Source organism: Jaculus jaculus, chromosome 1 (genome assembly GCF_020740685.1).
Source record: "Jaculus jaculus isolate mJacJac1 chromosome 1, mJacJac1.mat.Y.cur, whole genome shotgun sequence".
NCBI classification, from domain to species: Eukaryota; Metazoa; Chordata; class Mammalia; order Rodentia; family Dipodidae; genus Jaculus; species Jaculus jaculus.
The window spans coordinates 144526481-144547668 of NC_059102.1; the positions used below are offsets into that span (position 1 = coordinate 144526481).

Sequence of the window (21188 nt, forward strand, 5' to 3'; positions counted from 1 at the left end):
TATTATTTATAGATTGTCCATGCCTCTACAGCAAACACTTCACATGTGTGACTCTATATGACAGGCATTATCAATTGGTCCATACAGGCAAAATTAGACTTTTTTTTTTCCTCAATAGAACCCTTCCCATGTCCTGCCCATGGCAGACATCACCAATCTATCTCTACACACATTGTCAGGATCTTTCTCTGTAGAACGCTTCTCTAGTCCTGTTCATGGCAGGCATCATCAACATATTTCCATACACAGTGTCAGAACCTCTCTCTAGAAACTTTCTCCAACTCTGCCCATTACAAATATCACTAATCTATCTCCACACAGTGTCATAATCTCTCCATAGATCCCTCCTTTAGCCCTGTCCATGGTAGACATCATCAATCTATTTCTTTTAATTTTTTTTAATTTTTATTCATTTATTTGAGAGAGAGAAAGAGGCAAATAGACAGAATGGGCACACAAGGGTCTCCAGCCAATGCCAACGAACTTCAGATGCATGCACCACCTTGTGCATCTGGCTTACATGGGTACTCAGGAATCGAACCTCAAACTGGAGTCCTTAGGCCTCTCAGGTAAACACTTAACTGCTAAGCCATCTCTCCAGCCCTATTTCTATAAATAGTATCAAAATCAGTCTCCATAAATCCCTTCTCCAGGAAGCACCTCTCAGGTAATTGGAATTGGGTCCTGACACTTCCCCACTTAGAGCCACTGCCAACCAAATGTGAGAGCCTTTCTGGTCCCCACTTCCCTGATCCTTAAGCAAGGTTAGAATGCCAACAAATGTATCCTGAAGGTTCAGTGGTTCTTGGGCAGCCTGCTGGAAATGCTGGGTCAAGGATGGCTTCTGGTCTGAGGGATCCCCTTCTATCTCAGAGCTACGTTCTAGTTCTTCTGATCTCCTGATGCACAGGGTGGATTCCCTGGGGAGACATAACAAGTCACAGGCTGGGGCTTAGGCAGGAGACATTGACTGTCTTGCAGTTCTGGAGGTTGGAAGACCATGATCCAGGTGTTGGTAGAGCTGGTTCCTCCGGAGGCCATGAGGGAGAATCTGTCCCCAGCTTCTGCTGTGTTCTGGCTCTCTTTGGCATTTCTTGGCTAATGGATTCTTTACCTAATCTCTGTCTATATCAACATAGGGTGACCTTCTGTGTGTCTGTTTCTAAATCTCCCCTTTTTATAAGGACACCAGCATATTCACTAAAAGCTCACCCCCATGAGTTCATTTCCACTTGTTTTCCTCTGCAAAGACTGTTTCTAAACAAAGTCCCATCCAAAGAATATGGGGGCTCAGATCTGTTTGTGAATTTGCAAGGGTATGGGCACAGCTCAACCCTAAACAACCCCCTGTTTGATGGAAACTATGATTCACCCACCCACCCACAAATGCTACTTTCAGGAATGTCCAATAGTACAGAAATTTGACAGGAGAAAAGTAATAATCTTCCATAATTACCAATTCTTATAAGTTCTGTTCTGTTCTATTTGTTTTATTTTGAGACAGATTCTTCTTTCTTTCTTTGTTTTTTTAAAGCTCAATTTTATTTATTTATTAGAGACAAAGAGAGGGGAAAAGAGAGAGCACAGGAGCACTAGGGCCTGTAGCCACTGCAAACAAACTGCAGATGCATGTGCCACTTTGTACATCTGGCTTATGTGAGACCTGGAGAATTGAACCTGGGTCCTTAGGGTCCACAGGCATGTGCCTTAACAACTAAGTCATCTCTCCAGCCCTGAGACATATTCTTTCTTTTTTAATTTTTTAAAATTTTATTAGCATTTTCCATGATTATAAAAAAAAAAATCCCATGGTAATTCCCTCCCTCCCCACCCCCCACACTTTCCCATTTGAAATTCCATTCTCCATCATATTACCTCCCCATCTCAATCATTGTACTTACATATATACAATATCAACCTATTAAGTACCCTCCTCCCTTCCTTTCTCTTCCCTTTATGTCTCCTTTTTAACTTACTGGTCTCTGCTACTAAGTATTTTCATTCTGAGACAGATTCTTAACCAATAACTCAGGCTGGCTTGGAACTCATGGCAACCCTCCTGTTTCAACCTCCCAGGTGCTGGGAATATGGCATGTAACACTACCCCAGGCTCTAACCCCCCCCCAATATAAAGCGGTATACTTTCTTTTTTTCAATATTTTTGTGTATTTTTATTTATTTATTTGAAAGTGACAGAGAGAAAAAGAGGCAGAGAGAGAGAGAGAATGGGTGTGCCAGGGCCTCCAGCCACTACAAACATTTATTTTATTTATTTATTTTTTTTAATTTTATTTATTATTTGAGAGCGAGACACAGAGAGAAAGACAGATAGAGGGAGAGAAAGAATGGGCGCACCAGGGCTTCCAGCCTCTGCAAACGAACTCCAGACGCGTGCGCCCCCTTGTGCATCTGGCTAACGTGGGACCTGGGGAACCGAGCCTCGAACCGGGGTCCTTAGGCTTCACAGGCAAGCGCTTAACCACTAAGCCATCTCTCCAGCTCTGCACTTTTTTTTTTTTAATCTTGTCTGGATGACATTCCGCGGTGACCTATTTGGGGACCCACCTTCACTGGCTCCATTTCATTGCATGCTGTGCCTCCATCTTTGTTTCTGGTGGCTGTGTTAATGAAGCAAGTGAAATTTCTTTTTCCAGCCTCCCCTCCCAAGTGCACAAAGCAGGTAGAACTGAATATTTCCCTAGGATAAGTCCCTTCAAGGGGTGGGGAGTTTGCTAGGAAAAGAGACCACGAGGTGTTTGTTTTGTTTTGCAGTGCTGGGCCTGGAAGCCATGGCCTTGCACATGCTCAGTAAGCACACTACCTGAGCTCCTCCAGCTGAAGTGCAGTTTTCAAGGCCTTCTGACCACAAACCATTCTCTCCTCGCTGCCTGCTCCATTCTGTTCTCCCACAGCCTGATGAGGGGTCCCCGCCCTGGCCACGCCAGGGACAAGTGACTGCTGAGACACCAGGGGTCTGAGTCCATAGTGGCCGGCCATTCCTGGGCTCTGAGCTCCTTCCAAGGCCACGGGGTCAGGCTCTTGCCTTCTTCCCTGAAACCACCAGCTCCCCTTTGGCAAAGAAGCAATCCCAGATGGGCATCAAATCTCATCAGAGCCAGCCCTGATTGACTGTTTAGGATCCTGGATGTGGAATGTTTTGTGTTTTTTTTTTTTTTGACAGCCCATGAGCAATTCGTGTTAATTTCCCCTGAGAGCTAATGAATCAAAGGGCAGGCTTGCTCTGTCTTGTGTCCCCTGGAATGCCATCTGCCCAGAGGAGGCAGCTGGCTCATCAGACAGAGGAAATAGAGGCCCCCTGCCCCCTGCCTGCACTGGCCATTGGATTTGTGCAAGAGAGCATCTGCCAGACTGCCTGGCGGCCTCTGAGAAACCAGCCCACCCTAGCCAGGCCAGCTGCAGGCCAGCTGGAGCCGAGGCCAACTGATGGAATGAGGGGGATCTGGGATGGAACTCAACTCCTGGCATGGTGCCCAACTTCTACAGTATGCCATCCCCTGACATTGTGGCTCTTGGCAATTTACAAACAAGCAAGTTCTATGTGGACCCATCTTCTCATTTTATTTTTCCTTTTTTGTTTCCATGAGAGAGAGAATTGTCATGCCAGGGCCTCTGGCCACTGCAATCGAACTCCAGACTTGTGCACCACCTTGTGTGCATGAGTCACCTTGTATGCCTGGTTTATGTGGGTTCTGGGAGGCGAACCTGTGTCCTTAGGCTTCATAGGCAAGTTCCTTAACTGCTAAGCCATCTTTCTAGCCCCTATACTTCCTAGCCCCCAACCCCTCATTTTATATATAAGCCATCTTGGGTGGCTTAGGGACCTGACTTGCTGGTTTCAAGAAAGGTGATGTCAGGAGTACAATTAGAAGCTGGTACCCAGCTCAGAGCCCCTCTTCACTCACTGTCTCCTTTTCTTTCCTGTATATTGAGTCCATCAACCATTAGCTGTGTGTTCTTGGACAAATCACTTCACCTTTCTGAGCCCCAGCTCACTCCTTAATTTACTAGGAATGAGAGCAGTGCCTTTGTACCAAAGGCATGGGGCAGATAATACATGGCATTATTATTCACTTTCTGCCTCACAGGGGCGCCCCGGGGGAGCTGGGGTAACCTGATTGGGACGATCAATGGCCAGGAATTTGACATGGCCACCCTCAATACCAGTGTGCAGCAGGAGGCACGTTCCGGAGTCACCACCATCCGCAGTAGCATTGGCCACGTCCCAGCAAGTGTGGGTAAGTAGAGACCAGAGTGACACCTGCCTCTAAGCCACTATCCCAGCCCACCGAGGACCTCAGGGCACACACTGAGCCCATAGGGTGGCACAGACTGCTCTGAGGCTTGCCTGGAGTCTGGTTCCCTGAGACAGGACTGTGTCTGGAAGCCAAATCCAAGCCATGGTAGCAGGTCACTTCTTCTCCTGCTCACAGCACACACACACCACCACCACCACCACCCAAAGCAACTGCACTTGACATTTGACATCAGTGGAGACCGTGAAACGAGCAGGACAGTGTGGTGTGGCGAGAGGAAGGCTGGTGACAAAGGAAAGGGTCTCCAGAAACGAGATGTGAGCTGGAGGGAAAACCAAAGACAGACCCCTTTTAGAGTCCAAGAACTTATATTAATGGCAGGAGGGACCGACATGATCCAAAAGATGTGAGAAGGAGAGACAGAAAGGGAGAGAAGGCCAGGGAAAGGAAGAGAGAAGAGGAGAGAGAGAGAATGCCAGTGAAAGAGAGCGAGAGGGTGTTATGGGTTATGGGTCCCTGGGAGGGCAAACCTTGGGTGACGAGCTGTGGTGGAGGCAGGGTGAAGGTGGCAGTGTCTCTTGTCAGCATGACCAGGTGGGAGGAGGGAGAGAGGAGGATGTGGAGGAAACAGCTCTGGATTCTTCCAAAAAGAGGAAGCGTCCACTATGAAACCAGCTAGAGACCCAGGAACTGCCCGCCTGCTCAGATTCTCCATGCAGCGCCTCAATGAGTGTTTAGGTGAGGCTCACAGACCTTGCCAGTGGTCTGCCCAGGGGACCCGAGGCCCCTCTCAGGGACCCAGGGCAGGGGAAGGGCGGTGTTGACCACAGCTTCTTCACCAGGGGTAGCTCATCAGATGCTGCTCATGGCCTCAGTCTTGCGTGATGTGAGTAGGGTCAAGGGACTTTGGTCCCACTCACTCTGAGCAGCTGTCAGCAAAGTTGGATCAAAGAAAGCCAAATGCCCGCCTGGGGGGAAACATCTGGCCCCAGGACAGGAGGGGCCAGGCACAGAGCAGTTGGGAAGGCCCTGTCCCCCATGTATGGGGGCCAGCTTGCCCCTGTCACCATCACCTGTTGCCATTGTCCCAGACCTAAGTAAGCTAGGAGTGGGTGGTGCACCCCCCCCCCCCCCCGCCGCCCAGTCTGTGGCTTAAGCTGGCCCCAGGAGGTCCAGACATCACATGAAAGTCTGAGAATCCACATCCAGGGCAGATTTTTTTAGCTTTATTTATTTATTTTTTCAAAGCCAATGACTTAGAACACTCCTTCCTCTTCTGGGTTCTTGCCAAAAGTCATCTGTAACTTAGAATGCCTGGTTGATTTTCAACTCAGCCCAGCAAATGTATAATGGTAGCATGTGGAATCCTAGTTCCCTGGTGACCAGTAGCCCTCAGTCTGTATTTGTTGAATGCAATTAAACATCAGCAAGCTCCATGCATTTCTCTCTCTCTCTTTCTTTCTTTCTTTCTTTTTTTTTTTGCATTAAAGGTTTATTTTTATTTTTATTTTTATTTGAGAGAAAGGGGCGGTGGGGGGAGAAAGAAAAAGAGACAGAGAAAAAAAAATGAGTGCACCAGGACCTCCAGCCCCTGCAAACAAACTCCAGACACATGTGTCACCTTGCACATCTGGCTTACATGGGGCCTGGAGACTTAAACCTGGGTCCTTTGGCTTTGCAGGCAAGACTTAACCACTAAGCCATCTCTCTGGCCGCATTTCTTTTATTTTTTTTAATTTTTAAATTTTTATTAACATTTTCCATGATTATAAAAAAAAATCCCATGGTAATTCCCTCCCTCCTTCCCCCCTGACACTTTCCCCTTTGAAATTCCATTCTCCATCATATTACCTCCCCATCTCACATTGTACTTACATATATACAATATCAAGTACCCTCCTCCCTTCCTTTCTCTTCCCTTTATGTATTTTCCTTCTCACGCAGAAGCCCAATCATCTGTAGCTAGGATCCACATATGAGAGAGAACATGTGGCGCTTGGCTTTATGGGCCTGGGTTACCTCACTTAGTATAATCCTTTCCAGGTCCATCCATTTTTCTGCAAATTTCATAACTTCATTTTTCTTTACCGCTGAGTAGAACTCCTTTGTATAAATATACCACATCTTCATTATCCACTCATCAGTTGAGGGACATCTAGGCTGGTTCCATTTCCCAGCTGTTATAAATTGAGCAGCAGTAAACATGGTTGAGCACGTACTTCTAAGGAAATGAGATGAATCCTTCGGATATATGCCTAGGAGTGCTATAGCTGGGTCATATGGTAGATCAATCTTTAGCTGTTTTAGGAACCTCCACACTGATTTCCACAATGGCTGGACCAGATTACATTCCCACCAGCAGTGTAGAAGGGTTCCTCTTTTTCCACATCCCCGCCAACATTTATGATCATTTGTTTTCATGATGGTTCTGGCCACATTTCTTTATATAAACTTATGTTCTTTTTCACAAGTGCCCCATGAAGTATGTACATGACTTACGTTCTAGTAAATATCTGGGAAGCCGGGCGTGGTGGCGCACGCCTTTAATCCCAGCATTCCGGAGGCAGAGGTAGGAGGATCGCTGTGAGTTCAAGGCCACCCTGAGACTACAGAGTTAATTCCAGGTCAGCCTGGGCCAGAGTGAGACCCTACCTCGAAAAACCAAACCAACCAAACAAACAAACAAAAAATATCTGGGAGTCCTGAAGCCGAGCATGGGCAGGGAGGGAAAGGTCTTAGCTGTCTGGGAGCAGTAGGGAGCCAAAGAGGAATCTTGAGCAGAAGAGGAGCCTTTAGCTCTAACCTGGCCTCTGTGTCGTCCCACCCTGTCCAGGCCCTCTGATGCGAGTGCTGGTGGTCACCATTGCTCCCATCTACTGGGCCCTGGCCGGCGAGAGTGGAGAGGCGCTGAATGGCTACTCCCTAACCGGTGGCAAGTTCCGGCAAGAGTCACACGTGGAGTTTGCTACAGGTGAACAGGCTGTCTCCCTAGGTGACCGGGAGATGGGGCTCTAACTCTAGGACCTGTCTTGAAAGTGACTCTGGGCTGGGTGGGGGATGGGTTGCAGGGGAGCTGCTCACAATGTCCCAGGTGGCTCGGGGCCTGGATGCCCAAGGACTCCTGCTCCTTGATGTGGTGGTCAACGGCATGGTCCCTGAGAGCCTGGCTGATGCAGACCTACAAGTGCAGGTATGTACGGATGGCATGGGATGGCATGGGCCCCTGGCTGGTGCAGTGGGTAAGGTACCATCTCCCCATCCTGAGCAGCCAGGCCCTCTTTCCTTCCTGACACCAGGAAGCGGGGATGTGGTCTGCCCTTGGACTCAAAAGGTCACAGTGAGGCTTAACTGGGGGTCTAGGCTATTCTTCCCACTCCATAAGCAGAGAACGCTGAAAGCAAATGTTGTCCCTAGCTGCCGGCTGCTTGGAGAAGGGGAGAGGTTTTCCCAAAGCTCTCTATAGCATCCTAGCTCCTGGAGTTCCAAGTTCCCCAGCTGCTCAGGAGTGCCCCCCCCCTCCCCTAGGACTTCCAGGAACGCTATGTGCAGACGGGGCCCGGCCAGCTGTTTGTGGGCTCCACGCAGCGCTTCCTCCACGACGGCCTCCCAGCCTCCATGCGCTGCAACCACAGCATCCGGTACGACGTGGAGCGAGGCCCCCAGCCCCAGCTCGTGCAGCACCTGCGGGCCTCGGCTATCAGCTCGGCCTTCGACCCAGCCGCTGAGGCCCTGCGGTTCCAGCTCACCACGGCCCTGCAAGCTGGTAATGCGATGTTCCCACCTCCACCTCCGCTGCTCTGGCTGTGACCCGCCAGGGCCCCAAATAAAGCTGACTGAGCATGGAGTGGGGGCGGGGCCAGAAGACAGCTCAGCTCCTAGGAGCCTGCCCCTCCCCCCCCGCCCCCCTGCCCTTCCTCCCTTGTACCCCAGGCGGCAGGGACAGAGGTCTTCAGGCTATCTAAGGCTGGAGCCACACCCATGCTCTTCTCCCAAGGTGCCTGCATTAGAGGCCCCACAGACTGGGAACCATGTGTGCAACCCCAGGAGACCCCCCCCCCCTGAGTATGCCTTACAGTCACAAGTGAGGGATGCCATCACTACTTGAGGACCTGGAAGGGGGTGAACATTGGACAAGGGCGGATAGGAAGAGCACAACTGTAAGGCCAGATACACCCTAGACCAGAGCGCACTGCACAGCTTTCCAACTGGGGGCCCCCGGGGACAATGCCCTGGTGTTCCCTGGGCCTCATGTTCCCCCATGGAGCAGGGGGCGTGGCGTAGCTAGCCTCACGGGGTGGACTCTAAAACCCTAGCTGACCCCCAGTGGTCACCTGACCCGGGGATGGCTGTCATAATGTGGCTTCCTGCTTTCTACTTGATTTCTCCCTGATCTGCCAGGCTTTCTGCCCAGCCCCACTGGGCTAACATCTACCCAACAAAGCATGTCTCCCAGACACCATCTCCAACAGGCCTGGGCCTGGAGCCAGTTGCTGCCCCATTGGCACCAGTCTGGTTTCAAGAATGGGGCTGAGCTCTCAGCCAGGGGTCACTGCCCAGGGCAGCCCAAGGAGGCAGCTGTGAGCCCCTGCCCTGGACAAGGTGGCTTGGGAAGTGGGCACCCCTTTGTTCTTAGGCCTGTCTCCTTTTCCTTACAGAGGAGAATGAAGTCGGCTGTCCTGAGGGTTTTGAGCTGGATAGCCAGGGAGAATTTTGTGTGGGTAAGCACGCGCCCCCCCCCGACCCTAGCACGGAAGATGGTAAGCCCCTAACCCTGGGATACATGGCCCATCCAGGCCAGCTGGCAGGAGGGCCTAAAGATGCAGCGCACCTGGGCTGGAGAGATGGCTTAATGGTTAAGACCCTTGCCTGCAGAGCCAAAGGACCTCGGATTGATTCCCCATGTTTGCAGTGGCCGGAAGCCCTGGTGCGCCCATTCTCGCTCACACACTCCTTTGCCTCTTTCCCGTTCTCAAATAAATATAAATAAAAGATACAGCGCACCCAATGTCTCCCCACCTAGACACAGACGAGTGCTCGGGTGGCCCCAGCCCCTGTTCCCACTCCTGCCGCAATGTGCCTGGCCACTTCTCATGTTCCTGCCCAGCTGGCTTCTCCCTAGCCTGGGATGGCAGGAACTGCAGAGGTGAGCGACCCCAGGGGAGGCCTTCCTTCTACCTGCCACACGTGTATGCTGGAGGCTTCCCAGGACCAAGATCCCCCGCCAGAGGCACATATCTCCGGGGTGGTCTTCTCCAGATGTTCATACCTCCCTGGGCTTTGCAGATACCCCATTCCCCAGCAGATCCCTTCCCATGATGAGGCATACAGACAGGAAAGCTCATGTGTCAGGTGGTGGGCATCCCCAGATGCCTGTGTGGTTCCCCATATCCTCATGGCACTCAAGTTACTGAACCTGGAACACACCCAGCCACACGTCTGACTCACTGGAACTGATTGATAAGTGAGCCAACACGTCTTGGTCCCCCTTGTTCTATTTGTCCCCTGAGCAAAGTAGCTGGATGATAGATCTGACCCTGAAGCTTGTCCTCATGCTGACCTCAGTCTGTGCCCTAACCCCTCCCAGCAGTGATATCTAACCCCACCAAGTCTCCTGTGGCCTTCCAAATGGGGCCCAAGGGGATATAGTCCACAACCTTGTGTCAGGAGCCGCAAGGTGGGGAGACCTTCACACCAAGGACTCCTGGGCTATATGAATGGGCTGGGCCAGGTTCAGGGTGCAAAGATGGCTTGGGGGCCCATGTCCACTCAGTCCTTTGCCTGGTCTGCCCCCAGACGTGGACGAATGTGAATGGGACACCCACCTCTGCCAAGATGGGCAACGCTGTGTGAACCTGCTGGGGTCCTATCACTGCCTCCCTAAATGTGGGCCTGGCTTCCGGGTGGCTGCAGATGGGAGCGGCTGTGAAGGTGAGAAGGGGGCCCCCCTCCCCCATCACACTCCCAAGAACCCAGAGAAAACCAGCACTCTGCCGACGGGCAGCGGAGTTTCCGTGACTTGGGCTTCAGGGTGACCAGAACTCCTTGGCAGAAGGAACCAGAGCACAGGGGAGGAAACCCAGAGATGTAAGGTCTGAGTTCTGCTCCAGCCCAGTCATGGCAGTTCAAGTACCCTGACAGACATCTTCCTTTCTGGACTTCTGCTTCTCCTGTGTTTCATGAAGCGGGGACAGAAGTTGGGATGCAAATACATATCACTTCTCTCTGCCTTCCGCCCCGTTCATCATGTTCCAGCCCAGATACAGCCGCTGAATCCTTCTCAACATGACTTCTCGGTCACCGCTGTGGATCGGTGGCGACTGGCCTTTGGATAGAAACCTAAGTGCCACCCTTGGATGGGTGACCCTGTGCATTCTATGCCACCTTGGCTCCTCAGAGGGGAAGCATGACAACCTAGAACTGAGAGGATGTCACTAGTCGACCTTCTCAGAGCAGCACCCCAGCAGTTACAGAGGGTTCTTCTGCCTGTGGCCTGCCTTCTGCTCCTCTTCCTTCTCACCCTTTCCTCCATCCCTCCCTCCTTCCGTCAGTTCCTCCCCCCTGTCAGCTCATACAAATCCCTAAACTCTTCTCATGTAAGATACAATTCTCCCCTTACCACCACCCTTGAAGAGAGCCTCTTCTTAGCCCTGTGCACATGAGGAAACTGAGGCTCAGAGAGGGATCACTGCTTTTCGGGGGCCCAGAACATGGCAGAGCAAAACTGGGACCCTGGGCTTCCTGCCTCCAAAGCCTTCACATTTTATGCCCCTTCCTTTCTTTGGATCTGGGACCCCGCTGCTCTCCTGAGCCGGCAAGAGGGTGGGAATGGGAATGGGACAAGGGACATGCACCTCTGCATGCCACTTGCCGGGCTGCACTTAGAGAACAGGAGGGGCTGGGGAGATGGCTCAGCAGTTACATGCACTTGCTTGCAAAACCTGGTAGCATGGGTTCAACCCCCCAATACCCACAGAAAAGGCAGGTGCATAGAGTGGGGTGTGCATCTGCAGTTCATTCCTGATAGATCCATTCTCCTCTCTCTCCCTTCAACCCCCCACTCTTTCTCTCTGCCTGTAAATGAATCTATCCAAAAGGGAGAAAAAAGAGAACAGGGAAGGTCCAGATGTGGAGGGGGCAGGTACATCCTGGGGGAGGGGCTCTAGACCAAGCTCTGCCCCTGACCACGACCCTGCCTCCCCAGATGTGGACGAATGCCTAGAGCAGCTGGATGAGTGTCACTACAACCAACTCTGTGAGAACACCCCAGGCAGCCACCGATGCAGCTGCCCCAGGGGGTACCGCAGCCAGGGCCCTGGCCTGCCATGTCTAGGTAGGGGGATGCCCAGACCCTGCTGGAGCCTGGGTTACAGCCCTGGTGCAGGGCAAGGTGTGTTTATGGCAGCATTCTGATGAGTCCTGAGGCTGAAGGCACTGACCAGGCCCTGTGTTAGGGCACCTCCATGGAAGCCAAGAGAGGAAGGAGGGTGGAGACCAGGGGTGGACCTCTGACGGGCTGAGGATGGATGATCCCGTGCTAGGGGCTGTAGGGCTGGGGCACTGGAGCCCGAGGTGAAGCTGGGAGCTGAGTGGGTGGGCTTCTGACTACAGACCTGGAGTCAGAGACAATGCTGGTAGTGGGGGCCTCAGAGAGCCAACTTGGAGGCAGTCTCCGTATAGCATGTGAAGCCCTGGGTTCTGGAAAGCCGAGAGCAAGAGGCAGCTGGCACCAGGCATGGTGACATCTTTCCAGCATCCCAGCATCTGGGAGGCAGAGACAGGAGGGTTATGAGTTCAAGGCCAGCCTGGGCTACATAGCAAAACCCTTCTCAAAAGAAGAAGAAGGATGGGGCAGCTTGGGCAGCCATGGGGCTCAGGGCCCTCAATAACCCTCCCGTCCACCTACCTGGTCTCCCTCTGCAGACATAAATGAGTGCCTAAAGCTGCCCAGATCCTGTGCCTACCAATGCCACAACCTCCAGGGTGGCTATCGCTGCCTGTGCCCACCAGGCCAAACCCTCCTACATGATGGCAAGGCCTGTGTCCCCCTGGAACAGAGCAAACAGAATGGGACTACCACCAACCAACGGGGCCCCTTCCTGCCCTGGCTGCGGCTCCTGACCCCCAGCCCCGGTGGCTCCTACCATTCCTGGGTCTCCCTCTGGCCGGGTCCTAGAGCGTTGAGCAGTGTGAGCCAGGCTTGGTGTCCACCTGGCTTCATCAGACAGAATGGCATCTGCACAGGTAAAGTGGGCCCTGCTAACCCCAAGCACACACTCCTGTTATCCTGGGTTTCTAGGCTGGGCATGAGGCATCACTCACTGAGTTTAGAGACCCAGAGCTCATGAGTGGCAGGCAGGGCAAGGGACCATTTACTTTGTCATTGCAGGGTGGCTCAGAGCTGTGGCCATGCTGACAGGCAGGGGCTTCCAGGAGGGGGTCTGGTTTTCTTTCCAAGACAGTGTAATTTACCAGAGGGAGGGCTCCCTAAAAATAATGCCCCACAGAACCCACTTTGAGAAACACTCCACAGCCAGGCATAATGGTGCACGTCTTTAATCCCAGCACTTGAGAAGCCGAGGTAGCAGGATTGCCATGAGTTCAAAGCCACCTGAGATTACATAGTGAATTCCAGGTCAACCTGGGCTAGAGTGAGACCCTACCTAAAAAAAAAATGAAGAAGAAAACAAAGCTGAGCGTGGTGGCGCACGCCTTTAATCCCAGCACTCGGGAGGCAGAGGCAGAAGTATCGCCGTGAGTTCGAGGCTACCTTGAGACTACATAGTGAATTCCAGGTTATCCTGGGCCAGAGTGAGACCCTACCTCGAAAAAAACCCACTCCTCAGTGGGGAAGTTTGGGGGAATGAAACAGAATCTTACACGTAGATGAGGGACTGCCAGAGGGAGGAGACCCTGTAGAGGCTGGCACAAGGGTCTGGAGGGGGTGCCCACTCCTGCCTGTGTGATGGGGACAAGGCTGCATCCCAGCCCTCACCAAATCCAGAGACTTCTGCAGCTGGGTTGAGTGGGGCATGACAGGGGAGCAGCCCCCTGGGGCAGGGAACTCTCTGCTGGCTCGCTGCACAGCATGTGACCACCTGGCAACTGTGACTCAGCGTCTCTTTGCCCCCATGCCCCTGCCTGAGCCAGACCTTGATGAGTGCCGCGTGAGAAGCCTGTGCCAGCATGCCTGCCGCAACACAGAAGGCAGCTACCAGTGCCTCTGCCCCTCGGGCTACCGCCTCCTCCCCAGCGGCAAGAACTGTCAGGGTGAGCCGGCCAGACACGGGGCAGTGGTGCCAGGCCCTGCTGTCTGCAGCCTTCACAACTGGGGGGCGGCGGGGGCAGAGGCACAAGCCCAGGGAGGTTCTCCTCACAGCCAGGTTCAGGGCGCACCATCGACACTCCACCCTGGAGCCTACAGGGAGGTCACAAGGGCAGACTCTGAAAGCTAGTCTACAGGGCCAACCCCAGCTCTGCCCTGTGTCCCTGGGCAACTCTTCTTGCCTCTGCGAACCTCACCCTTCTGATGAGATGGGGCTCACACAGTACGCCTTCAGGTGGCTGCCGGGGGGCGGGGAGGATAGGGAGATAGGAAGAGAATGGGTACAACGGATCTCAATGGCAGTCGTAACGTCCTCTAACCCCCAAGGGAAGCCTTATCTTCTGGGATGCATAGGCAATAGGGCTGGTTCCCAGCATAGGATGGGATCCCACCTTCTCTGCCCATCTCCACCCTCCCGCTCTGCCATGGCGGTCAGTGAATGCCCTCTGGGAAGGGAGGGGTATCCACTGAGGGAGACAAGGATGCAATGCCCTGTCCGAGGAGGAGCACCAGTACCAACCACCCCCTCTCCAGCCTGACACAAGGTTCTGAGGTCTCCACAGGGTGGCCTGCACCAAATCTCCCTGGTGCCTTGGAAGAGACCTGGTCCCTCAGGGAGATGGAGAGGTTCAGGGGAGGAGGGCTGGGCACGGGAAAAGTGCTCCCCTTTACTCTGTCCCATGCCTCCTCTGGTTCCCTTCTGGGATCTGCCTTCTCAACTCCTACTCCGCTCTGCCGCCCTAGACATCAATGAGTGCGAGGAAGATGACGTGGAGTGTGGGCCTGGCCAAATATGCTTCAACACCCGGGGCAGTTACCAGTGTGTGGACACACCCTGTCCCGCTGCCTACCGACAGGGCTCCAGCCCAGGGTAAGGACGGAGTCGGCTGGGATGCGGGGCCTGGTTACATTCTCCACCAGGGACGGCTCAGCTTCCTCTGTGGCTCTGACATGCCTGGACCCCTGCCTCTAGGAAGGCCTCCCAGGGGCCAGAGGAAGCGAGGCTGCCAAAAGTCTTGGGCCGTGGCGATGTCCTCACATGCTGAGCAAGCCTGTAAACCAGGCCCGGGCAAGCTGGCCCCTGCGCTGTATTCCCTGCACAGTGTCGCGGGCAACCCTGTGTGCAGCACTAACGCAGGGAATTGGGTCACACAAACACAACCCCAGACACATAAACTGGAGGAGACATCCGCCAAGCTCCAGGACTCTTCCTGTAGAGTGAGGCACACCCTAAGGACCTTAGAGTTGCAGGCATGCTCTGTTGGGAAGGTGATTTTTTTTTTGGGGGGGGGGTGTTCGAGTTAGGGTCTCACTCTCGCTCAGGCTGACCTGGAATTCACTCTGTAGTCTCAGGGTGGCCTTGAACTCGTGGCGATCCTCCTACCTCTGCCTCCCGAGCGCTGGGATTAAAGACGTGCGCCACCATGCGGGGCTGGGAAGGTTGTTTTTTTGAGGGGGGGGGGAATGATTTCCTGAACTTATGGGAAATGAAGCTACTGGTGGAAGAGGAAACCCAGGCAGAGCGGAGTGCATCTTTTGAGTCCTGTCAACCCCTACCCATCCAGAGTGCGTGACTCAGCTCCAGGTCGGCCTGAGGGTCTGAGTTTTATCAGTGTCTTGTGTGCGTCCGCTGAGCTGCCCAGGGAAAGCCACTGGGAGGACTGGCTCTGCCGATGGGTGGGGGTGTGGTGGCGAAGGCTCCTCCCCTGGTCTCTGAAACGGACCGCTAGCGGCATTTGCAGGGAAGGCAACTGAGGGTGCTGGGGAGCTGGGGTGGGCCTGGGCGCAGGTCACAGGGCTGCGACCCCAAGCCCTGGATGTATCTGTGCCAACCGCTCCCCCCCAACACACACAACCCGCGCTGCTCCCCCAGGACGTGCTTCCGCCGCTGCTCGCAGGACTGCAGCGCCCACGGCCCCTCCACGCTGCAGTACCGGCTGCTGTCGCTGCCGCTGGGCGTGCGCGCCCACCACGACGTGGCGCGCCTGGCCGCCTTCTCGGAGGCCGGCGTCCCCGCCAACCGCACGGAGCTGCGCGTGCTGGAGGCCGATCCGCGGAGCCCGTTCGCGCTGCGCACGCTGCGCGCCGGCCACGGCGCGGTCTACACGCGGCGCGCGCTCACCCGCGCGGGGCTCTACCGGCTCACCGTGCGCGCCGCCGCTCCGCGCCACCACGGCGTCTACGTGCTGCTCATCGCCGTGTCGCCCTACCCCTACTGACCGGGGGCCCCCGGGGCCCGCCCCGCCCCCGCCCCCGCCCCCGCCCAGGCACCGGGCAGCCCTTGCCCGTGACACCTGCGGTGACAAGTGGAACGTCCTCTTCTCCCGCCCCGTGCGTCAGCGAGACCTTCGGTAAACACGGCTTCTGCGCACAGCCCTGACCCCAGGGACGAGGCCTCTCCCCGCAGCAACACCCAGCCTGTTGGACCAGCTCCTCTGGGCCTAACCTTAAAACCTTAGGGGGCGGGGGATCTGGGCACAGAGATTCAGGGGTCAAGGATCCCAGAGAGGGCAAACCCACTGGAGGTGAGGACATTGGCTGTCCCTTGTCCACACCTCCCATGGTCATCCTAACACAGAATGTGTGTGTGTATGATATAAACAATTTATTTCTACCGGCTTGGTTTCTCTGTCCAATCATTTTGCCTTGCTAAACTGAGGCTATGCTCAGAGGGAAGACCAGTAGTCCCAATAAGGCCTCCCTAGCCCCGTGTGATGGGTGCACACCTTTAATCCCAGCAGTGGGAGACAGAGGTAGGAGAATCGCCATGAGTTCAAGGCCAACCTGAAACTATATAGTGAGTTCTAGGTCAGCCTGGGATACAGTGAGAACCTACTTCGAAACACCAAAACAAAAACAAGCAAAAAACCAGTAAGACCTCCCTTAGGCAGCTAACTGGGCTACTTGCCCATAAAATAGGAATATTGTGTAGACCTGGTGGCACAGGCCTTTAATCCCAGCAGTCGGGAGTCTGAAGTAGGAGGATGGCCAACAGTTTGAGGCCAGCCTAGGACCACAGAGTGAGTTCCAGGTCAACCTGGGCTACAGTGAGACCCTACTTAAGAAAAAAAGCAAAACAGGAATACTGCAACAGGGCCCCACTTCCCTCATGACACTGGAAGAGAATTAATGAGAATTAAATGCGCCCAACAGACAGCAATAAGTGGTGGCAAAAATTATATACTGGTGTTTTGAGACAGGGTCTCACTCTAGTCCAGGCTGATCTGGAACTAACACCAATCCTCCTACCTCAGCCTCCCTGAGTACTGGAATTAAAGGCATGTGCCACCACCACAACCAGCAACAAAATAATTTTAAGAATTGTTTAGGGCTGGAGAGATGACTTAGCAGTTAAGGCACTTGCCTGCAAAGCCTAAGAACTCAGGTTCAGTTCCCCAGAACCCAGATAAGGCAGATGCACATGGTGGTACACTTGTCTGGCGTTCTTTTGCACTGGCTACAAGTCCTGGTGTGCCCTTATTCCAATCCCCTTGTAAATAAGTAAGGTTGTTTTTTTTTTTTTTTTTGGTTTTTCAAGGTAGAGTCTCACTCTGGCCCAGGCTGACCTGGAATTCACTATGTAGTCTCAGGATGGTCTCGAACTCCGGGAATCCTCCTACCTCTGCCTCCCGAGTGCTGGGATTAAAGGCGTGTGCCACCACGCCCGACTAAAACAAAATATATATATATTTTTAAGAATTGCTTAAAACCACCAGGCCTGGTGGCACCCAGGTACTCCAAGCACTTGGGAAGCAAAGGCAGGAGGGCTAGCCCAGCTTCCCACTTCTGCTTTCAAAGCTGATACCCTCCAGCCAGGACTTTGCACAACCTTTCTGTAAAGGATGAAAGAGTAAATATTTTTGGCTGTTTGGGACGTCCAATCTCTGTTGCAACTACTAGTAACTGTCCTTTTTGGGTGCAAAAGTGGCCATAGTCAAGGGCAAATAGATGGGTGAGGTGTGCTTCAGTAAAGCTTTATCTGTGGTCGCTTCCACTATAAATTTGTTATTCTCACATGTCCTGATGTTTCCTTTTTTCAACCACTGAGACCATGAAAACCATTGTTAGAGTGCATGTGGGCCTTACTGAAGCCATAGGTGCGTGCCAAAGTTTGCTGACCCTTGTTTTAAGCCACTCAGGGTGGAATGTCTGGCTGGGTAGAGGAGATGGGGGAGGGAGGCTTGTGGGTGTGGGTGGGGGTGGGGAAACAGTGTTCCGAACCCTCTAAACCCCATTGTCCCGGGCGTTTCTGTGAACACTTCCTTGAGCTGACCACCCTTGTGCAACCCTAGGGGTCAGGGATCAGAACCTGGGCCTGTTCTGTGCTGGGCTGTTCATTTTTCATGGACTTTGCAGCTCTAGAGAAAAGATAAGAGTGAGTCTGCCTTGGGGACAAAGGAACAGCAAGGGTCTCTGCACCTTCCTGCCTGCCCTTCCCAAGCCTCATCCAGACCCTTTAGATGTGTGTAACAATACCACCTGTTGGGCTGGAGAGAGAACTTAGCAGTTAAGGCGCTTGCCTGTGAAGCCCAAGGACTCATGTTCTACTTTCCAGGTTCCATGGACAAGGGAGCACATGCATCTGGAGTTCGATTGCAGTGGCTGGAGGCCCTGGCGCCACACCAATACTCTCTCTCTCTCTCTCTTGGTTTTTCGAGTTTCACTCTAGCCCAGGCTGACCTGGACTTCACTATGTAGTCTCAGGGTGGCCTTGAACTCATGGTGATCCACCTACCTTTGCCTTCCAAGTGCTGGAATTAAAGGCCTGCACCACCACACCTGGCTTTCACTCTCACATTTTGGTAGGCTGGAGAGATGGCTTAGTGGTTCAGGCGCTTGTCTAAGAAGCCTAAGGACCCAGGTTCAATTCTCTAGGTCCCACATCAGCCAGATGCACACGGTGGCACATGCATCTGGAGTTCATTTGCACTGGCTAGAGGCTCTGGCATGCCCATTCTCACTCTGTCTCTAATAAATAAATAAAAATAATATTTTTGAAAAAGTTTTTGGGGCTTGCCTCAAAAACAAACAAACAAAAAAGATAGCATTTGTTGAAGCATTAGATACTGTTCTATGAACTTGAGTTTATTTTCTCTCCCAGAAGCTCCAGAGGCAAGAAATGTGTCTCCATTTCACAGACAAAGGAATAGACAAAGGTCTCAGAGAAGGAAAGTCATTTATTTCAGCCCACATTGCCTGCTGATCTTTCTGACTCCAGAGCCCAGGCCAGGTCTCTAACCTCTCTGTGCCCATGGCTCAACACTCAAGGAAAGGGGATAAGGGAACAGAGGGCCAGGAGCAAAGTGGAAAGGAGGGGCTTGGGGGACAGGGAGGGGATTATCTCTTCCCCCTCCATCATCGCCCAAGGCTGTGAAAGGAGCTAGTGAAAAGGATGCTGGGGAGATGGCCCACTTTGTAAGCACTGCTGGGCCGGCACGAGAGCCTGACTGTGCATCCCCAGCACCCACACAAAATATAGGGCATGGTACAGCACACCTGTCATTCCAGCGGTGGGAGGCAGAGACAGGAGGACCCCCAGGGCTCACCAACTACTTAGTCTAGCCACCGAGGGGAGTCCCAGGCTCAGCGAGGGACCCTGTCTCAAAACAACAAGGTGGAGAGTGGTGGAGGAAGACAGCGGCATTGACCTTTGTCTCCTGAAGGCACATCCGCAGGGACGGAAGGCTGCGTGCGCACGCAAACACGCCGGCACGCACGCTGCTCAAAACACGTGGGAGGAGGAAGGAAAGAAAGAAAAATGAAAAGAAAAGGAGGAAAGAAGGAAGGAAGGAAGAGGAAGAGAAGGGAAGAAGGAAAGAAAGAGAAGAGGAAAGGAAGGGAAGGGAAGGGAAGGGAAGGGAGGGGAAGGGGGGGAGGGGAGGGGAGGGGAGGGGGGGAGGGGAGGGAAGGGAAGAAGGAAAGAAAGGGAAGAGGAATGGAAGGGAAGAAGGAAGGAAAGGAAAGGGCAAAAGGAAGGGAGGGGGAGGGGTTTGGGACTGGCTTGGCAGTGAGGCACACTTCCTGCTCAAGCCTCAGGGCCTGAGGGGGCTGAAACAGTGTTCAACTCTCCAAATCCCACATAGAAAGCTGGGTTTGGCCACACACGCCTATAACCCCAGTCCCGCAGGGGAGCCGAGACTGGAGAGCTGTCAGAACCCTGCAAGGTCCAGAATCAGTAAAAGAGTCTCTGCCTCAACAACCAGCCCAGGCAGAAGAGCCATGGAGTGTGACCCCTGAACCCCCACTCCATCTGTCGCAGATGAGTGACATGTGCACATACATACACCACACACAGCACACACACGCAAAAGTGCTAAAGCCAGGCGTGGTGGCGCACGTGCCTCTAATCCCAGCCCTTGGGCGGCCGAGGTAGGAAGATCGCCATGAGTTTGAGGCCAGCCTGAGACTACAGAGTGAATTCCAGGTCAGCCTGGCCTAGAACAAAAGCCTACCTTGGGAAACCAAGACAAGAAGTAATAAAGCAAATAACTAAAGAGAGAACGATGGTCTGCCCCAAGGTCACTCAGCCAGCCTGTGGTGGACAAGGCTTAACCCAGGCCCTGACCCTCCCCCACCCACAGGGACTTGTCACCCCTTAGGGGAGGGAGGTGCCTCCCCACTGGAGCTGCAGCTGGGTCCAATGCCAAGCGAAGTGTTTTCCACCTCTGTGCCTTTCTAGCTGTGGCTGGCCAAGGCCCCTTCCAGCCGCTCAGCTCCTTGGGATGCCTGCCCTGCAAGCCTCTTCCCCATGGGCCATGGAACACAGTTCTGCAGGTCTGGTCACTCATTAAACTCCCCGATGCAGCTTTTCCAAGAATCCAACAACCGGACTCAGTGTTCCTCTGGGTTGTGACGGACAGCCTGAGGTCCAGCCGACAGGTCATTCTCAGCCCTGGTCATTCGGCCCAGGCCCAGGCAGTGTGGCCCAGTGGCTTCTGGTGCCAACTAGGAGATGTGACAGAGCAAGGACCTTGAGGCCTCTACACACTCTGCCCTTCTGCCATTAGCAGAGGACACAGGACAGGGGGAGGCCACTCCGCCATCAGGCGCGCTGGGCCTGCCACTTGCTGGAGTGTGATGAGCTCCCATCCACTGAATGGCAATAGAGAGTCACCTGCCTGCAGTGTTGAGCCTGCATTGGAGGGCATGGGAGCGCAGGCAGGAAGATGGCCCAGGGAGAGGTGAGGAGGTGGTGGTGGTTGGGACTAAGACCACAGCAGTCTGGGGACAGAGAGGGAGGGGCCAGAGCCCCATGGTCTTCCATCTTGCTGTATTGACTTAGAAGGGAAGGCACCAGAGCAGATCTCTAAGGAACAGCAATAGTATGTCCTCAGATGTGTGAAAGCAAGCACAAGAGACCCCTGCAGCAGGAACACAGCCGGCCAGGGCCAAGGGAGGGCCACAGGCTTCTGGCTCTGATCCTGGAAGTGATGGGGACCCCCATAGTCATTTTAGAAGTCACTCCATTCTTTTTTAAAAATATATTTTCTTTCTTTATTTATTTGGGAGTGAGAAAGAGAGATAGAAAGAGACTGAGAAGCTGGGTGTGGCGGTGCACACCTTTAATCCCAGCACTCAGGAGGCAGAGGTAG

At 53.5% G+C, this 21188-nt stretch overlaps 1 protein-coding gene across 1 annotated transcript in view; it reads left to right on the forward strand.

The window, feature by feature from the left end:
• Hmcn2 (hemicentin 2) overlaps positions 1-15815 on the forward strand; it is a 195050-nt gene extending 179235 nt beyond the window's left edge. Inside the window, exons 87-98 of the mRNA XM_012952006.2 lie at positions 4107-4256; positions 7108-7245; positions 7343-7464; positions 7800-8037; positions 8930-8992; positions 9295-9417; positions 10068-10202; positions 11476-11604; positions 12195-12515; positions 13422-13541; positions 14341-14467; positions 15470-15815. Of these exons, the coding sequence (XP_012807460.2) occupies positions 4107-4256; positions 7108-7245; positions 7343-7464; positions 7800-8037; positions 8930-8992; positions 9295-9417; positions 10068-10202; positions 11476-11604; positions 12195-12515; positions 13422-13541; positions 14341-14467; positions 15470-15815 (2012 nt within the window). The remainder of the gene's footprint in view (positions 1-4106; positions 4257-7107; positions 7246-7342; positions 7465-7799; positions 8038-8929; positions 8993-9294; positions 9418-10067; positions 10203-11475; positions 11605-12194; positions 12516-13421; positions 13542-14340; positions 14468-15469) is intronic.
• Positions 15816-21188: the final 5373 nt, after the last annotated feature.